At 43.1% G+C, this 19,663-nt stretch overlaps 1 protein-coding gene across 2 annotated transcripts in view; it reads left to right on the top strand.

Annotated features, from left to right (window-relative positions):
• The window catches only part of ZFYVE26 (zinc finger FYVE-type containing 26), a 67,542-nt gene that overhangs the window by 128 nt on the left and 47,751 nt on the right, over positions 1-19,663 (top strand). The window contains exons 2-13 of one of the 2 annotated variants that reach the window (XM_027552243.1): positions 135-318; positions 429-706; positions 2,661-2,739; positions 6,374-6,463; positions 7,886-8,387; positions 8,922-9,043; positions 9,613-9,777; positions 9,917-10,005; positions 10,943-11,106; positions 13,959-14,162; positions 15,389-16,000; positions 16,530-16,616. In XM_027552243.1, the coding sequence (XP_027408044.1) occupies positions 513-706; positions 2,661-2,739; positions 6,374-6,463; positions 7,886-8,387; positions 8,922-9,043; positions 9,613-9,777; positions 9,917-10,005; positions 10,943-11,106; positions 13,959-14,162; positions 15,389-16,000; positions 16,530-16,616 (2,308 nt within the window). In that variant the 5' untranslated portion in view covers positions 135-318; positions 429-512. The remainder of the gene's footprint in view (positions 1-134; positions 319-428; positions 707-2,660; positions 2,740-6,373; positions 6,464-7,885; positions 8,388-8,921; positions 9,044-9,612; positions 9,778-9,916; positions 10,006-10,942; positions 11,107-13,958; positions 14,163-15,388; positions 16,001-16,529; positions 16,617-19,663) is intronic. The other variant, XM_027552244.1, reaches the window with a different exon arrangement.

The raw sequence follows: 19,663 nt of genomic DNA, 5'->3' as shown, positions 1-19,663 counted from the left end.
CGGTAGAAAGCATCCCTGCGCCCCAGTCCCCACCGCCCTCCAGTTCTGACCCCGATTCCTCTCCTGATCATCAGTACTCTGCCTTAAAAGAGGGCTCAAACTAGGGAGGTTCCTGCTGAATTTCTCATCTTTAGGGAGGCGACCACCTGGAGATTCGGGGCCGGATTGGGCATAAAGTTCAGGAGGAAATAAGGAAGTGGAGTTTTGGGTCTGCGTCGCGGGCTAATATGACGATTAATATTAATCAAATATTGGATGCGCCTAGAAAGATGGGATCCACCCCTTGTGGAAAGGTGGAACTTCTCAAAAAGAGAGACGGTAACATGTCAAATTAGAAAAGTAAGTCCTGCCTTTCCTCGTGCGAGTAATAGTTACTAGTTTGTCTTATTCCTTCCTTTTCTTCTCTCTCGGATGTGTATTGTTTCTAGGAGATAGTCCACAAATGAGAAAAAAGCCGATGTGTTTTGTGTAATTCATCTGTTTATATCTCCCTGCACTCTGTGCTGGGGAAAATGCACCATCCATTTGGAAAAGAAGAAGCTGCTTCCCAGAAGCAGCTTTTAGGATTTTTCTGTGAGTGCCTTCGGAGAGGAGAATGGGAACTGGCAAAGGCATGCGTACCTCAGCTACACGAGGCACAAGGGGATATCCCAAAGAAGGTGGAAGATATACTTTGGGCGCTGGTCCTGTGTCCCAATCAGCTGAGGTAAGGGATCTCTCGCTTCCTGCCATGCGGTCACAGGACCGGAGAGGAAAGGTTCAATACTTGAGCTCTGGTCCACGTGCCTCACTCAATCACCTGTGAAGAATTAACAAAGGCAGATTGTATTTCACTTGTTCTGAAATTTTACTTCTATAATATTGATACATGCCTGTTTATTACTTAATCAGTTTGGCTTTGAACTAGCATCTGAAACTGCATTTAAGCCTGGAACCAGCATTTCATGTTTATTATCATTAATAATAAAGCATTTTCTTTGCCTCCATAAGAGCAAATGCTGCTCCCTTCTTGCTTGTGAAATTGAAGATACTGTTGTAGCTTTAACAAAGGACCAGAAGTGAGTTCACTTAAAGCTTTTTATTTTGAAATAATTAATTATAGACTCACAAGAAATGCATAAATGATACTAAGAGTACCCTTTCCCCAACTTCCCCCAATTGTGACATCTTATATAACTATAGTCAATATCAAACCAAGAAATTGACACCAGTACTGTTAACTAGGTGGGGGCTTCCCTCATGGCTTATTGGTAAAGAATTCGTCTGCCAATGCAGGAGACTTGGGTTCAGCCCCAGGGTCAGGAAGATCCTTTGGAGAAGGAAATGGCAACCCATTCCAGTTTCTTTCCTGGGAAATCCCATGGACAGAGGAGCTGGCAGCCTATGGGGTCGCAAAGAGTTGGACACGACTAGGTGACTAAACCACCACCACTGTTAGCTAGACTACAGCCCTTATTCAGTCTTCACCATTTTTTAATCTGCATTCTCTCTCTTTTTTTTTTTTTTGGCCGTGCTGCACTGCATGCAGGGTCCTAGTGCCCCAACCAAAGATGGAACCCACACCCCATGCATTAGAAGTGGGAGTCCCGACCACTGGACCACCTGGGTAGTCCCAATATGTATTCATTTTTATGTGTGTAGTTCTGTGCATCTTTATCCATTCTTAGATTCATGTAACTACCACTATAATCAGGCATCACCGCAAAAGAATTCCCCCCCGTCCCTGGGACTACCTGTTTGTGCATTGATTCCTTCCTTGTCCCCTGGCAACCAATGTTCTCTGTGTGAATGTTGAAGTCCTTCTTAGCAGTGCTATTAACAGTTAGTGGTAGAGGAGTTAAACTTCAGTCTTTTCCCTCATTTTTCCTTACTCTGGCAATTATTTATAAGAAAGTATTGTATTACATATAGAATGGAGATTTACATGATTCTTTTCTTCCTTTTTTTTTTTCCTTTAAATTTGGATTCTAGTCAATTACTGTCTAAACTACTAACTTCAAAGAAAGGCTTATGAATTCCTGTAATTCTGTTTTTTATGCTAAGTCGCTTCAGTCACGTCCAACTCTTTGCGACCCTATGGACTGTAGCCTGCCAGGTTCCTCTGTCCATGGAATTCTCCAGGCAAGAATACTGGAATGGGTTGCCATTTCCTACTCCAGGGAATCTTCCAATGCAGGGACTGAACCCACCTCTCTAATATATCCTGCATTAGCAGACAGGTTCTTTACCACTAGGGTAACCTGGGAAGCCCCAATCCTATTTTTAGCATAGAGTTAAATTTTTATGAACTTTCTGGTTTCTTTGATTACTTGATATCAGTTTCTATTTCAAGATTTCAAGTTTTCTGTTTCAGATAGCTTTGCTTTTATGGCTTTTGATGGAATATTATTTTGTTAAAAATAAGAAAGACTAGATAAGGAGATAGAGATAGAATTGAGACCTTTTCCCTTTTTTTTTTTAAGTGAATGCTGCTAGTTCTGTTCTGATTCTCCCTTTACTGATCTGTCACATACATTCAAAAATTTCTCATTAGGGCGATGTCTTATCTGTTCAGGTGTAAAACAGACTGAGCAGTGAAATCTAAATTTTGGATCACAAAGAAGAAAAAATAAGTAGAAACTCTTTGTTTAGATTTTTTTTCTTCTTTTTACATTTTTCAGATGTGGACAGGATATCAGTCCTCAAAGATTAGCCTGGGTCTGGCTTCTTGTACTGGAAAAATGGTTGGCCCTGGAAAAGGTAAATAGGTTTACATTTCAAATTTTCTCCTGAGGCCAGGATTGAAAAGAACTTGGAAGGAGTTGTGAAATTTCCCTTCTGTCTGCTGCTTCCTTTATTTTGAGGTTTGTTGTATTCCTTTTTCAGTATTGGCAGTGAGGTTGGCTTGAATATTTATTGATGTCTCCTTACCTAAATTCATTTATTAATTTACTAACTTGCATTGGCATTGAGTCACCAACCTACCATTTGAGGTGGTACCATTGTGTTAAAAACCACTGTGACTCTTGTGCTGGAAGAGAACTTTGGAGAACTCGGTGAAAGTGACAAGACTGTGAATAAAGTCTAATCCTCGTAATACTCAAATAATGGAGAATGGCTGAATCAAAACTTGGTTGTTGATACAAAAATTGTATTTTAACTAGTCCAGTACAGTGAAATCTTATTGATTTAAACATCATTAATTAATAAGTTAATAACTCACGTGACTGGAACTAAAAGTTACCAAATAAAAAAATGAATAAATTAATAGTGAAAGAAAACATAAGGAAGGGTTTAGGGTTTGTTTTTAAGAAAAATTACCGTTTTTAAAAAAAAAAAAAGAAAAATTACCGTTCTTAGCTCTTTTAGAAATATGTGTTAATTATCAGAAATAAATATCCATTAAAGAAACTCTGAGGCAATTTTGTATTAAAGTTGACACTTTAAGATTTAAGTGAGGAACCTCTGACTCAAAAAAGAGATGACTGGCTCAAGGTCACACCATAAAGTTAGTTGGCAGAACTGGAGCCGGAACCAGGGTCTTCTGCCTCCAACTCCTCAGTCCTCTCCTTTTCCCACCTCAGTGTTATCTTTAGCCTACATGGACTGGAAAGTAAGAAACTGTAAATTATGTTTTCTAAATGTCTATAATTCAGCCTGATTTTCTTCTTCCCTTCTCTTGATCATCAAAATGAATTTTGTCTTTAGTTCCAAATTTGCCTGACACTTACCTTTCTTCACATAGATTTCAAAAAGTACCAGAAGTTACTAATCTAAATGCATTCATCATCCAGATTTTTGATAATGGACTAGCAAAGAGAAATGACAAAAAAGGTCAGCAGGAGAGGGAAGAAAGAGAACCGAAACTGAGAAATAATCAACCCCAGGGTGATTCAGAGTTGGCTATAGTTTCATATCTAAAAGAGACATCTTCAACTAAAATATCCAAAAGTATCTTCAAAGAGAAAAGGGGAAAAAAATGTCTTACTGTTACCAAGGACCTTTTCAGTACACACATGGAATTTGTCAAACCAGATGAACTTTCGCCTCACAGAGCATATTTGCTTACTCTATGCTAACTGGTGGTGGTTAAATTTCTGTACAGTTACTCAACCAGATCTGAAGGTGAATTTCACTTCCCTGGCTCCTTTTCACAGACTTAAGAGTTGTTTTACCCAGCATTGAAGATCATCTGGTCCTTAAAGCCCCAGTGCCTCAGTTATTTAAGCAGTTTAGGGAATGTTTTAAACTTTATACAAGGACCTCAGAGAATTTTAAAACTTTATACAAGGACCAAGACTTGAAATGCATTTCTGGAGTAGTTCTACAAAGCCAGTCTTTATCCTAGACCAGCCTTCATCTTCTAGGGACTTGCTGGCAGCTCCTTCTCCTGTCTACCACCTGCTACTGAAAGCTCCTTTTTAATTATTTGTTGAAACAGTGATTCCATTTTCCCTTTCCTTCATCCATTTTTGCCTTCTGCCTTTTTATGTTTTATCAAGTGAACAGCATAATGTTCACAGCCTGCTGCTTCTAAAAGAGGAAAAATGGAAACAGCTCCCATGTCCACAGTCCAGAACTGATTAATCTATTTGTAACATACCATGGCACTATTAAAATTACATGGTGAATGAATTTTCAGTCTTGTGGAAGGATATTTGTATTCTGCTATGTGAAGAAAAAGAAAAAGCTGTTTAGAAAACAGTGTTTGTTATGCATGCCTATATGCATATATAGAAAATGGTCTGAATACTCTTAGAATACAGTTGTCATTATAGTTCTCCTTCAGTTGAAAGAGTTGGGGTATGTGTGTGTTGTGAATGTGTGTTTTCATTTGCCTGTTTGTATTCTCTGATTTCTCTACATTGAATGTGGCCTTGATTTTCTAATAAGAAAATCTGTGCCTAGAAACATTGGGCAAATTCTTGCCTGTTTTACAAATGTTAAATGTTTATGACCCTGCAGAGACATAAAGTAACCTCACCAGTAGAAAAATACAAGCTAGTCAGTCTTTAGGACTTTAAATGAAAGTCCTAAAATCTTAACCAGTTCTTTTATTAAGAGCCTGCTCTCTGGCATTATCTATTCCTTCCTCCTAGTCCTCAATGGAATCACTAACTTTCAGCTTGCCAGATGAATTTTCTTTATCACCTTCCAATCACTAGCATTATGCATGCATTCAGGTGGCATAGAGCATTAGGGGAGGGCATGGTAAGAAGGATTTTGGACCAAGAACATACTAGATCTTATTAGCCTCTGATGTAATGAATGACACACGAATAAAGTAAGCATGCTCTTATGTTCTAAACTTCGCTTAATAGACACACAATCCTGCAGGTGCTTCTTGCCTTGCCTTAGGAGACTTTTCAATAAAACCCATCTTCTGGAAGATTTAACCAGCTGCAAGATTTACAGGTGTCTCTAGTTTTAAAGAGTGCTTGTCAGGATTAGTCCCAGACTTTCATCTTATTTGAATTTGTGCCTAGAGAAAGGGGAACTATCATTTTAGTTTTAAGGACCAGCTGAAGGGAAGTTACTGTGAAATAAGTAGGTACAGAATAAATCAGAAGCTTTCTCTTCGCTTATGCATTAATCTCTGATGACATGTCTCCTTAACAAACATCTTCCTTTTCATGCTTGAAATGACTGGAAAATACTTCCTAATCATTTCATCTTTACTGAAGATTGTGTCTTAAAACATCCCAAGGCCATAGGTTTGTTGATTTAGCAATTAAATGAGATTTTTAAAAGCATATGAAAACTTGGCATGTAGTAACTGGCACAGAATAAGTGTTTCATGAACATTAGATCTCTCCCCCTTTAATTTTCTAACTAAAAATGGAAATTAAAAATAGGGGGTTGGTCCAAAAAAGGATCATGTGGGCCATTCCATCCCAACTTACTCATAACTGGGTATTTGGGACACCACAAGGAAGATTCTTGGAGAAGGTCCTCAAGTTAGGGAGGGAAAAAATCACATGAAACGAGCAAGCCTTGGCATTTGAGGCTGATCAGTGTGGGATCTCAGTGTTAGTATTTAAGGGGAGTATATGTTCAGTTTAGCTGTTTTTGTTTATAAAGAAAAGTGTCTGAATGAAAACATACCTAGAAATGTAATGGTCATAATGGTCAAAAGTATTTTATCAAGAAAGAAAGTAGTTTATCTTAGAGAAAACAGCAGAAATAAGCTGAACGGGAGAAAAGTAAGTACTTACTTATAATTTTCAGCTAAAATATAGTCTTTTTTTTTTTGGCTGCTCCATGTGGTGTGTGGGATCTTAGTTCCCTGGCCAGGAATTGGACCGAGGCCCACTGCAGTGAAAGCGCTGGATAGTCAGGGAATTCCCTTAAATCATATTCTTAATCTCTATGCTCCTTTGTATGATTCTTCTAGAAGTTACTCCCAACTGGCTTCCGGAGAAAACTTGAGTTTCTTTTATTGTCAGAAGACCTCCCAAGTGACATCTCAGAGGACATCCTCAAGGTGAGAAAGAGCCCCAGCTCTGTCTTCCCAGGTGTGCAGTCACTCAAGAAGCCCAGCTTTCAGGGATCCAGCAGAAACAAGCCCTCAGGATGCTGGCTGTTCACTTTTCTCAGGCCAGACCAGGGGGAGGCCCCTTGAAGGAAATTTACAGATAGGGAAATCTTATCTAATTGTAGACTTCCTAGAAGTGTTTTGGCCAGAAGTACTAAGTATAGCTCTGGAGAAGGAAATGGCAACCCACTCCAGTAGTCTTGCCTGGAAAAATCCCTTAGACAAGGAAAAAAAAAAAATCTTTTTTCTGTAACAGGTGCACTGAATATGTTATAGTTAATCCTCACAACCACCTTCTGGGAAGAGATTCAGAATCTTAACTAGATCTGTCCTTTAGTGCATGAGGGATGCTCTGAGGCTTAATGCTTATTTTCTTCATGACCTGGCCACCAGCTAATGAAAGACATATTTACAGTAGGATTTAAGGTAGGGACTTTCACTAGGACTCAAGGTCCTTTGACTGTCTCGGAGGCAGGTAATGAAGAAGTATCCCTGAGCACCACCCACAGGAATGAAGAGTGGGAAATAACCTACCAAACAAATTATAGGCTCCAGAGATCTTGCCTTTTAAAGACTACATACAGTCTAGTGGGGGAAGAAGGAAATACGTGCATAGCACAATTATGTACTAAACCATATGGTACTGAGCCCCATAAGGAGGGAGACTTGTGTGGGTTGGAGGTACTGGGGAAGGTTTTATGGAAAGATAAAAAAATGGGTTGTATCTGCAATGTTATGTGGCAGCCTGGATAGGAGGGGAGTTTGGGGAAGATTGGATACATGTATATGTATGGCTGAGTCCCTTTGCTGTCCACCTGAAACTATCCCCAAATTGTTAATCTGCTATACTCCAATATAAAATTAAAAGTTGAGGAAAAATAAACAATCAAAAAGAAAAGAACAGGCTGTATCTGAAATCTTGCTTGGGATTTAGATCCAGGGTTAAAAACTAGTCTGTAGTGTTCTTTTAAAAATTGAATTTAAGTGCTTATAAAAACTTGTTACCTGGTCTGTGAGCTTGCAGTCCCTGATTTAGTGTGACAGTGTACGTTTCAGGGGCAATGGGGGTAGGGGTGTGGATAGACTAGCTTGAGGATGGAGGCCTTGGACAAATCTCTCTTTGCCTCAACCCCCTAGTTAGAGGACACCTTCAAAATGAGGATAATAGTAGTGTCTTCTTCCTGAGGTGGTTTTAAGTATTAATTTTTCTGTCTAAAGAACCTGGCACATAGTAGCGACTACAGAAACCTTTGCTACTGCTACTATTGTATATATCCATGCATGTGTACACTGAAAGGAGGGAAACATCAAGGCTTGTAAATGATGACATTCTGGGCATACCACCCATCTCTCTCTTCATCCTCTATTTAGGAGCTGTATGCGGTCTTAGCACAAGACAGAGTGGACCCTGTGCTTGATGGAAACCTGAGGCAGGAGAGCTGGCCACCTCGACTTAGCTCAGAAGCTGTGTCTATGCTCTGGGATCTCTTGAGGGAGGCCCCCCAGGTCGCACAGGCCCTGCTGGAGCTCCTGCTTGGGGAGGTTGATGGTGCGGGCCTCCGAGGCTGGCCTCTGCAGAAAGCACTGGTGGACCTCATTCGGAAGGCACTGCGAACTTTGCAGGGCCCTACCGCCGCTCCCCCAGGGACAGTCGATGCCATCTACGGGGCTCTGCGGACGCTGCGCTGCCCTGCAGAGCCACTCGGGGCTGAGCTGCGTCTCCTGTGTGAGGAGCTGCTGGAGGCCTGCAGGTCCGAGGGGAGTCCCCTGAGGGAGGAGCGGCTGCTGGGCTGCCTGCTGCACAAGGCCGGGCGGGACCTGGTGTCCCTGTACAGCCACACCTATGCAGAGAAGGCCACGCCCTCAGGAAAAGGTGTGTCCCTGCACAGCTCCTGTGTTGCCAATTCCACCCTGTCCAACCCCTCTGAATCCCTGTCTTCTATGTTGCTCTGGAAATCTAATGGGAAAAGCTAAGGAAAAATGGGCAAGGGTTCTGTAAAAATGGGCATCTGTGCTTTGTGAAAGCACGGATTTTGTAGTCCAAGATGGAGTGATGGGGGAAAAATGACACACTAGCAGGAAAGAGGTGGCGCTAATGGGAAAAAATCCACCTGCCAATGCAGGAGCCACAAAAGTTGCAGGTTCAATCCCTGCGTCAGGAAGATCCCCTGGAGAAGGAAATGACAACCCATTCCAGTATTCTTGCCTGGGAAATCCCATGGACAGAGGAGCCTGGTCAGGGGAGCCATGGGGTTGCAAAGAGTTAGACACAACTGATGAATTGAGCGCACACACTGAGAGAAGAAAGAGTCTTTAAGATAGAAGTGTAGAAAATCTGGTGTAACTTTCTGAAAGAATGAACTCTCACATCAGTTGGGCTGTCTGTGTTAATTTTCACTCCCACCAGATCCTCTTGATCCTGAGCGGGCAATGCTAGCCTTGTTCTCCAATCCTGACCCAGCCCACGCCTGGAAAGTGGCCTATTTCTATTGCCTGAGCAACAGCAAGCACTTCCTCGAGCAGATCCTGGTAAGTCAAACTCAGTGATTCTCCATCACACAAGTTCCCAGGGATCCTTACCAGGTTTTTTTCATTCTTCCTTTCTTGCCCATTCATCTGTCCAATGCAGAGCAGTTTAGTGGTAAGTCATCTAGTTTGTGTCCCTCTCACAATTCCAGAAGGCTCTGAGAACCAGTATCATTCATATTTAGAACTACCAGCATTTCATTTCATATCTGTCCTTGGGCAGGTATGTGTAAGCTTTCTGGAGAGCATGAGGAAGAAGAGACAGTGGCAACAACACGTCACCTAATTAACAGGGGAATCTAATTACTCTACCCTTCTTCCATTTGCAGCTGAGCTCCAGTTTAATTCAACAACTGTTTATTAACTTAGTCTATGTGCTACATCCTATGCTAGGATCTGGAGATACAATAGAAGTCAGTCCCTGCCTTCAGGAAGCTTACCATCTAGTATTTTTGTAAACATTTTATAAACAACTGGCCACTTCTGGCATTGTTGGAAACCTCCCTTCTAAACGGAAAATCTTCTCACCCTGATGCGCAGCAAGTCCTCTAGCCATCTCCTTTGGCTTCCAGGTGACAGCACTCACCCTACTGAAGGAGGAAGACTTCCCAAGTCTTGGCTGCCTGCTCAGTAGAGAATTCAGGCCTCTCAGCAGACTGCTCGTGCTCCTGGGCTGGACACACTGCCAGAGCCTAGCATCAGCCAAGAGCCTGCTCCAGACACTCCACAGGACCCAGGTAACTCACGCTGTAGCCCAAGCTCCTCCAGAAATGTGTGTGATGAGGCTTTGGGCTGGGGCAGGATCCTGAAGTAGGTCACAGCCTCTGACCCCAGGGGCCCGAGTCAGCATCTCTTTCTTCTCCTATATCAATGCAGGACCAAGGCTGTGATAAGCTCCTGAGGGATGCCTGCGATGGGCTGTGGGCTCACCTGGAGGTCCTGGAGTGGTGTGTGCAGCACAGCAGGTACGGTTCTGTACCACCAGCCCCCTTCCCACCACTGGGCACACTTGACCCCACAATCTACGCATGTGGCCTTTTCAACACATCTTCCCCATAAATGTCTTGAGTTGACAGTATTGACCCACAACAAGTAGTTTTTCCAACTATTAAACCAGGAAAGAAATACAAGTAGTGATGATCTTCACTATAGCCACAAGGTCATAACTAGAGGATAATTTAAGGATGACAATGATAACAAAAACAAAAGCTTGTGTTTCCTGAGCACTTACTGTATACCAGGGATTGCTTTAAGTCATTTACGTAATGAGCTTGACCCTAATCCTGTGAGATAGACACCAAAGTTATCCTCATTTTAAAGATGGGGCCCCTGAAGCCCAGAAGTGTTAAGTAACATGCCTAGAGTCACACAGCTTTTGGGCATAGTCCACATCCTTAGCTGCATGTTATCTTAAGTCACGTTTTTATTCAACAACTGCCTTTGGAAATGTGTGTGAGGTCCTGTGTTTTCCTGATAACTTAGCCTTAGTCCTCCCTAAATCTGGGGTCCTGTTTTGTTCTTCACCCACATTACCAGCAGGGGTGGAAGTAGCGAGGGGCCCTGACTCAAAGAAAAGCAGAGAAGCCCCTGTTGGATCTCAGCTAGGAAGGTTACAGAAATTAGGAAGCTTAATCTATGGGGCCTTTTTAGAGTCTGCTGAGCACAAAGGCCCTTCCTAGATCTTTTCTAGACAAGTAAAAAGCTTGTTTGATAGATGTCCTTCCCTGAGGGTAAAACAAATGCTATCCTCTGTCATTGTCCATCTGAAATTTAGTGTTTGGGGAAGTGAAACCTGTGGTGTTACAAGCCAGAGAGAAAGAATAAGAGGAAACGGAGACTGGTCTTTTCCCAAGCAATTATTTAAACTGTCTCCCCTTCCATCCTCCCAACTTTTGCTTTCAGCAACCCCATACCAAAGAGAGATCTCTTGTGTCATTTACATGGTGGAGACAGCCACTCAGTGCTCTACTCTCTCCATCACCTTACAAACCTTCCAGCCCTCAGGGAGGAAGATGTTCTCAAGCTCCTACAGAAGGTGCCAGCCAAGGACCCCCAGCAAGAGCATGGTGAGTTGGCGAAGGAGTGACCTAGGCAGGGTTCCCCCCAAGGAAAGTATTACACATGTTTCTTTTAGCACAAGATTTATTTAGCATGATTGCTGGGATCTGTCAAGATGGGTGGTCCAGCAGGTACCTTCTAAATTAGTGCTGTTTGCTCCAATCAGATTATGAGATGTAGGGACACCCTCCCCTTTCTAGGTGAGGCCAGGGGAATCCTATGAGAGCAGTCCCTTAGGGATCGAGCTCAGGAACCACAAGCATACCCTCATTCCATGGAATTAGGAACTGTCATGTGACGTGGCGATTCACAGCATTGTCACTGGCAGTATCTATGCCAGTTCTTGGTGAGTCTCTAAGGTCCATTAGCTGTCTCGTAGCACATTTTGTGCCTGCCTTCCCTCCTGTACCTTCTTCATAGTCTATTGAACAGGTTGGATTTTTCTCTTAGAACATTCTTTTTCAAACTTTTTTAGAGTTTTTCTTTCCAAAGAAAGACTTGCCTTAAACAGTAATAAAGCCTTACTTTAGCCTTAGATCTTTGGTGTAAATTCAGAGCCCTCGTAGCAAGCTCTTTCTTTCCGCTCTCAAAAATCATACGATAGTGTGGTCTCAATCTACTACACAGGCCAGGGACCTTACCTTTGGGAGAAACAAACATTTTCATATGGCAGTAGATGTCTTTCAGCCTAGATATTGCTTTGCTTTACTTTTGTAAATTAATTTTTATTGGTGCATAATTACATTACAGTGTTATGTTAGTTTCTGCTGTACAGCAAAGTGAGTCAGCTATATGTATACATATATCCCCTCTTTTTTGGATTTCCTTCCCATTTAGGTGACCACAGAGCACTGAGTAGAGTTCCCCGTGCTCTACAGTAGGTTCTCATTGTTGCTGTTTTGTCACTCGGTCGTGTCTGCCTCTTGTGACCCCATGGACTATAGCCCACCAGGCTCCTCTGTCCATGGGATTTCCCTAGGCAAGAATACTGGAGTGGGTTGCCATTTCATTCTCTAGAAGGTTCTCACTAGTTACTTATTTTATATATAATATCACTAGTGTATATACATCAATCCCAATCTCCCAATTCATCCCACCCCACCATTTACTTTTTTAAAGGACCTACCACTAACTCTACAGCTAGTGTTACTACATTCCACTTTTTTTTTTTTTTAGAAATGTAGACAACTTTAGCAGATTTCCTAAAAGAACTGGAACTCTATTTTCCACATATAGGTACAAAAATCTTCCAAAGAAGCATTTGAATTCTGTCACAGGACACACTCAGACCTTGAACTTGGAAGAGGCAAAGAGGAGTGATAACAGGGCTGGACTCGGATGAGGCAGGGCTTCCCTGGTAGCTCAGCTGGTAAAGAATCTGCCTGCAATGCAGGAGACACCAGTTCGATTCCTGGGTCGAGAAGATCCCCTGGAGAAGGGATAGGATACCCACTCCAGTATTCTTGGGCTTCCCTGGTGGCTCAGAGGGTAAAGAATCTGCCTACAATGAGGGAGATATGGGTTCGATCCCTTGGTTGGGAAGATCCCCTGGAGGAGGGCATGGCAACCTACTCCAGTATTCTTGCCTGGAAAATTCCATGGACAGAGAAGCCTGGCAGGCTACAGTCCATGGGGTCACAAAGAATTGGACACAACTGAGCGTGTCACACGGTACAGAGTAAGGCAAGAGTGGCGTCTGGCACAACAATGTTGGAGCCACTCCCTGTCTGGGTGCTTGCAAGTCCTGGCTCTGGGCAGTAATGCCATGAAGAAGTCAAGGCCATAGAACAATATTGACCTTGTTCTATTTATTACCCTGACCTTGGCAAGGCCGAGCTTCTATTTATTACCCTGACCTTGGCAAGGCCGAGCTTCTAGGAACTGATCACTAGGAAACCTGTAAGGGTTTGTAGTAGCAAAGCACCCCTAACTACTCCAGTGTCCCTTGAGGAATATGCCTAGACAAAGGGTTCATATGGTAGAACTATATGCAGCCAGCAGAGATTTAGTTTATAAAGAAACATAATCCAGTGCTTATGCTCCAAGGGATTCGTAAGAAGTAGAAAAAGTAAATTGTATACAAAATGTTGTTACATTCAACTTAAACACATACACTTGTACACAAAAGTGTGAAAGGGGTTAAACCAGAATGTACCTACCAGTGGTTTGTGTTTAGCTGGTAGGATTGTGGGTGACATTTTTTTTCTTCTTTTTGCTTTATTTCTTTGAACAGGTTATACTTCTTCTATGGAAATAATTTGGGCTAGATTAAGATGTTTAGAGATTCTGTAAAGATTATGGGACCCTGCTTCCTAAATTCAAAACAAATTTTTAATAAAAAATTATAAATTATTAAATAAGTGTAAAGGAATCTCAACAGAGTTTGTATTTTTTTTCCCATGATGTCTGCTTTGGGGCTTTCCTAAAAATATCAATTTTTAAAAAAATTTTGTGTTACCTTTGCTCTCTTGTTTCTCGATCTAAACACATTTTAAGCCTCCTCTTGGATAATGCGGCATTCTAAAAGTAGACTAAACTTCTACAAGTTTTAATTATTTAAAAAAGGAAAAACAAGTATTTTAAGAAATGCAAGGGGAAAACTTGTTAAATAGCCAGGAGACCTGGGTTGAACAGACATGTAGAGGGGAGGTTGGTGGGGAAGAGGAAACAGGGGGACTAGACATTGTTGTTGAGTAGGAAACAAGACCTGGAAGAGATACCCATCACACTGCCCAAAAAGAAAGAGGGTGAGAACACTTAGGGGACTAGTAGCTTGATATCTCTGTGCTTCAGCCCCAAGTGCGGCCCTGGCCTAAAAAGAGCAACCCTGAAGTTCTGCCTGTTTCTCTCTGCAATTCAGATTCAGCTGACACCCTCGTCCCCGAACACCTGAGCCAGAGTCAGAGCCTGACTCTCTACCGGAGCTTCTGTGCCATGAAGTACGCCATCTATGCCCTGTGCATCAGCTCACACCAGCACTCCCAGTGCCGGCAGTGCAAAGACGGCCCCTCTGATGACCTGGCCTCAGTTGCAGAGCCCATGAACGATACTCCCTCCTCCCCAGGTACAGCGCTGCCCTCACCCCTTCCCCAGCAGAAGCTGCGCACCACCTGCCCCAGGAGGCTCTTTGCGTGGGAACACTTTTCCACCAGGATTGGAAGGTGGCCTTTTATTATGCCCATGATTAATTTCTTCTATGTATCAGCCTCTGTGAATCAAAGGGACATGGAGAAAGCAAGTGGTTTATATAACTTTTCAGAGTCTGATCTAGTACCGTATTTTCCAAATGCTTTTTTTTTTTTTTTTTAACTCAACCCACAGTATTTTACATCACTTCAGTTTGTACCTAGGTATATAATCTGTGCTTTTATGTGTATGTATATATGTGACGTATAAACTGAAATAGGGCTGCCCTGGTGGCTCAGTGGTAAAGAATCTGCCTGCCACTACAGGAGATGCAGGTTCGATCTCTTGAGTAGGGAAGATCCCCTGGAGAAGGAAATGGCAACCCACTCCAGTATTCTAGCCTAAGAAATCCCATGGACAGGAGCCTGGTAGGCTACACTCCTTGGGGATCACAAAAGAGACACAACTTAGCAACTAAACAACAACAAAACTGAAATAACTTTCAAGAAACATTGCTTACCCTTCCATACAGAGCACACTCCAGATTATTTTTCTATTTTATTTCATTTTTTTCAAGTGCAGCTAAGTCAGTGTCTTGGGTCACAGCCTACAGTTTGAAAGAACCTTCTGTCCTATTCTCTCCCATTTTTCTTAATAACTTGCAACTCCTTATGATGCCTTCTGTGCCTTGTGTTCATATATCTCTCCCTTGCAGCTTTGGAATAGACCTTCACCTCTAAGCATGGTCATTTTTGACCAGTGAGTATGTCTTAAGCGATCTGGGTAGCCTGTGGCCACCTGTAGTGTAACAGTGAATGAAAATGGAAATGAGGGATAAGGCTGTCTTCATTGTAGGAATTGAAATATGGAGTGCTTCTCCGAGATGAGGAATAATCTAATTTCAAAAAGCAGAAACAAAATTTTGAGTGCTCAGTCAGCTGTGCTTTTTGTTAAGGGAACAAAATCTTTCTGCAAATCATGAAGACATGGCTCAGCGGTCTCTCGTTCTTCTGACTGTAACCACAGTTCCCCGAGTCGTTACAAAGAAAGAAATGAGTTAAAGTTGGGAAAGTGTTTGAGTCGGGCAAATACTCTTTCTAATGTTTGCATTCTCTCTCTTTCCTTCTCCTTCTCTGGCCTCTTCTCTTACCCATGCTGCTTCAGGTGCTTCAGATCTCTTCTCAACATACCTGGCCAGGTGTCAACAGTATCTGTGCAGTATTCCTGACTCTCTGTGCCTGGAACTTCTAGAAAACGTCTTCTCGTTGCTCCTCATCACCTCTGCCGATCTTCACCCAGAGCCTCACCTGCCCGAGGACTACGCTGAGGACGATGATGTTGAGGGGAAAGGCCTGCTGGGTTTGAGGTCCCCATCAGAGAGCCCTCAGCACATAGCACAGCCTGAGAGGAAGTCAGAACAGGGTGCCCTGGGTACCGCCAGGGGCCTGGCCTACACAGTTCCAAGCTGTCCGAAGCCAGAGCCAAAAAACAGTTCCCCGGAGCCTCACGGGCACAGCTTTTTGGACCTAAAGCACTTTACGAGCAGTGTCAGTGGGTTCCTGGCTGATGAATTTGCGATAGGAGCCTTCCTCAGGCTGCTCCAGGAGCAGCTGGATGAGCTGAGCAGCCGCGGTCCCCCTGAAAAGCCAAAGTTGCTGGAAGGCCAGAGTGGCTCGGGCAGCAGAGACGGACTGCAGAGTCGCCTGCACCAGTTCTCTAAGGTTCTCTCGGAGGCCCAGTGGAGGTACAAGGTGGTGACCAGCATCCAGGGCTCAGGTGAGAGGCGATAACAGAAGGGGAGGTGGAAGAAGCATCTCGGGAATACGGGAGAGAGCTAGGAGTGCATAGAGCCAACTAGCTCCAGACACATCACCAGAGCCACCCCTGTCAGAACTCGGGGGCTGCTCCATGGCTCACAGTCCGGTTCAGATCTTCCCTGTTATTACCCCAGGAGGTGGACCAACTCAAAATTGGTCACCCTCGAAGGGAGGAGGGGCAGTATAGGAGTAGGGGAGTAAAAGGTACAAACGGTTAGGTATAAAATAAGCTACAAGGATATATTGTACAACACGGGGAATAGGGCCAATATTTTATAACTATAAATGGAGTATAACCTTTAAAAATTGTGCATCACTATATTGTGCAACTGTAATATACAATATTACATTATATGTTATATATAACCTGTAACTTATATAATATTGTACACCTATAACTTATATAATACTGTACAGCAGCAGTGATACATCAATTAGAAAAAAAATTGATCACCCTCCCATATGACCCACTGGGTTTGCTGTTTCAGAGGAACAACCCTCCCGAAGATACCGACCCATCACCACACGGCACCCCAGTCTCCGCCGGGGTCGTCGGACAAGAAAGAGCCGGGCAGGTAATCCAAAGAGCTCTCCCCATGCCTCCATCCCATGCACCAGGCAGATGGTGTATTGCCGCTTGTTTAGTATTCTTAAAGATAAAACAGTCAAGCAATTCTTAAAGATAAAGTATCTTTTTTTCTAAATTGTTATTTATGTATTTGTCTGTGCTAGGTCTTAGTGGTGGCATGTGGGATCTAGTTCCCTGACCAGGAATCCAAATGGGCCCCCTGCGCGGGGAATGTGGAGTCTTTAACCACTGGACCACCCAAAGATAAAGTATCTTAGAGCAATTCCAAATAAAGTATAAACAAAAGTGGTCTAAGATTATCCTAATCCCACTCCCCTAAGATAACCCCTGCTTGTAGTTTTCTCCCAGAAATTCTCTATGCAATGCAAGCATATATATGTGCCCTAAATTGCTGCAGTTGTGTGATCCTATGGACCGTAGCCCTCCATGCTCCTCTGTCCATGGGTTCTCCAGACAAGAATACTCGACTGGGTTGCCGTGCCCTCCTCCAGGGGGATCTTCCGAACCCAGGGATCAAACTTGCGTCTCTTGCATCTTCTGCATTGGCAGGCAGGTTCTTTACCACTAGTGCCACCTGGGAAGATATATAGATTCATTGTTACCATATAGAGAGAGCTGCAACTTTCTTTTTTCACTTACATTGTCTTACATATGTAAATGTATCATACTCCGTATTGGGAAGTCACTTCACTTATTTTAAAGACTGCTTAGGAGTCCATTGTCCTACGTACCCTTTTGTGGGCATTTAAATTGTTTCTAGTTTTTTGCTCCTATAAACAGTGCTACAGTAAACAACCCTGTATGTATGTCTATGCATACTTGTGTGAATATATCTATAATATAGACAGCAGTTTAACAGAAAGTCAAAGTATGCTGCGGCTGCGTCGCTTCAGTCGTGTCCGACTCTGTGCGACCCCATAGACAGCAGCCCACCAGGCTCCCCCGTCCCTGGGATTCTCCAGGCAAGAACACTGGAGCGGGTTGCCATTTCCTTCTCCAATGCATAAAAGTGAAAAGTGAAAGTGAAGTCGCTCAGTCGTGTCCGACTCTTCACAACCCCATGGACTGCAGCCTACCAGGCTCCTCCGTCCATGGGATTTTCCAGGCAAGAGTACTGGAGCGGGGTGCCATTGCCTTCACCAAGTCAAAGTATATGTGGGTACAAAATATAGATGTAACAAATCGCCCCCCAAAAAGGCAGGCCAATCTACTCTCCCATCATCTGTATATAAAAGCCTATTTGAATATACACTCATCAAAAATGAGGAGTATCAAAAAAAAAAACGAGTAGTACTAATCTTTGCCAATATGATTAGTATAGTAATGGTGTGTCATCATTTTAATACTAATTTTTAGTTTGAGATTGTGTCTTTTCATATATTTATTGGCTGTTTATAATTTTCAGTCTCAGGTCCATATTTTCTATTGGGTTTGTCTTTCTTGTTGAATTGTAAGAAGCTCTTTATACCTGAAGGAAAATGTTCTGTCATTATGTGCTACAAGCTTTGCTGCATTTTGTCTGTTGAGCATTATACAGAAGTATTAAATTTTGGATAGTCATATTCCATTATGATTTTTGTTAGTTTTTAAATAATTAACAGGTAATTCTTAAATAGTTTACTGTGCCCTAAAAAATACTGGGTATTTTGAGGGAGGTGAATGAGGCATAAACCGGGACTTTGCCTTTGAAGAATTTATAATTTACCTGCATAAACAATACCCATGAAAAACTTAAACTGCCCAGTGGCATGGCCTGAAAACAGAAGAGATCTCTTGGAAGGGAAGGTCAGCATAGCCTGAAAAGGCAGAGAAACAGGTTTTATAAAAGAGTTGACTATTGAACCAAACATGGATGAATGAGTTGGCTTTAGATAAGTGGCAATGAGAGATGCAAGCATCCTGGCCAGACTGGAAGATATGGAGAGAGAACCGGAAAACTTAAAGGCTGAGCCCCTTAAGTGACTCAGTTAATTCGAGTCAAAAGGCATAGTTTGCATTCACCTGGCTGATCCAACCCCAAATGCATAGTTCATTTTCTCTTTCCCGCAGCTGTCTGTTCCTTCCCCACAGTAAGCCAAGGAGGCTGCCTTATGTGGCCTGACATTACCCTCAAATTACATATTCTTCACAACAAGGAATAGCAAGCTTCCCTTGAAAGCCCCAGCACTTCAGGAAAGCAAGTGTTGAGAAGAAGATGCTTTTTCTCCAGGGCTTTCAATATCGTGGTCTTCAGCCTGCCTGGCCTTACACTTTGGTTACCTACTCTTTCAAGTACTAGGACCACCTTTTCTATGTCAGAAAGTTTTTGTGACCCTCTTTGGCATCCTGCTGCTTCCTGGCTATCATAGTTGTGCTTTTATTTTTTTTCAGACTGTTGACAGTGCTTAGTGGGCAGATGGGGGTCGGTGACCCCTAGAAGTAATTTGAAAGCTCCTGGGGCTCTGAGACCCAGAGCTTGCTAACCACTGGTATAAGCTTCTACCCAAATGGGCACTGGGGTCATATTAAGCCCGCCCTGGGGCCATCAGTGTGCCCAGGGAGGGGTCCAGCCAGGGCCCTCGCTCTCACCTCTTGGGCCCACTCCTGCAGCTGCTGCTCTAGCACCTTCAGCCAGACTCTGAGTCGCTTCTCTCACCCCAGTTCCTGACCCTGCTCCTCTGCCAGGGCCAGCACCCCTCCCTGGAGCTTGTTGGTAGGTGTATCTTCGTGCTGGAGGGGAAGCGGACCATCAGTTGAGGAAGCCTGGAGCCTTCTAGAATGAGACTAAGAAGATGGATCCCCATTTCTCAGGGCGCTCAGAAGGAGCAGCTGGACTGAGATAGGAGGAAATTCTCCTCCCTGCAAGGGGAGCAATACAGCTCAGCTAAAAGGAATAAAGACTCACCACTGGGCGGCGGGTGGGGGAAATAATTATATATATATATACATATATATATAGGTCCGTAGGAACTTGGTGTTTTGCTGTAGAAGGAGCCACTGGTGTAGTAACTACTCATTATCTTTTCACTTTACCTGGATCTCAGCTCTCAAGCC

Source organism: Bos indicus x Bos taurus, chromosome 10 (genome assembly GCF_003369695.1).
Source record: "Bos indicus x Bos taurus breed Angus x Brahman F1 hybrid chromosome 10, Bos_hybrid_MaternalHap_v2.0, whole genome shotgun sequence".
NCBI lineage: Eukaryota > Metazoa > Chordata > Mammalia > Artiodactyla > Bovidae > Bos > Bos indicus x Bos taurus.
Note: the sequence above shows the minus strand (reverse complement) of the source record. Positions and strands in the feature narration are given on the sequence as shown.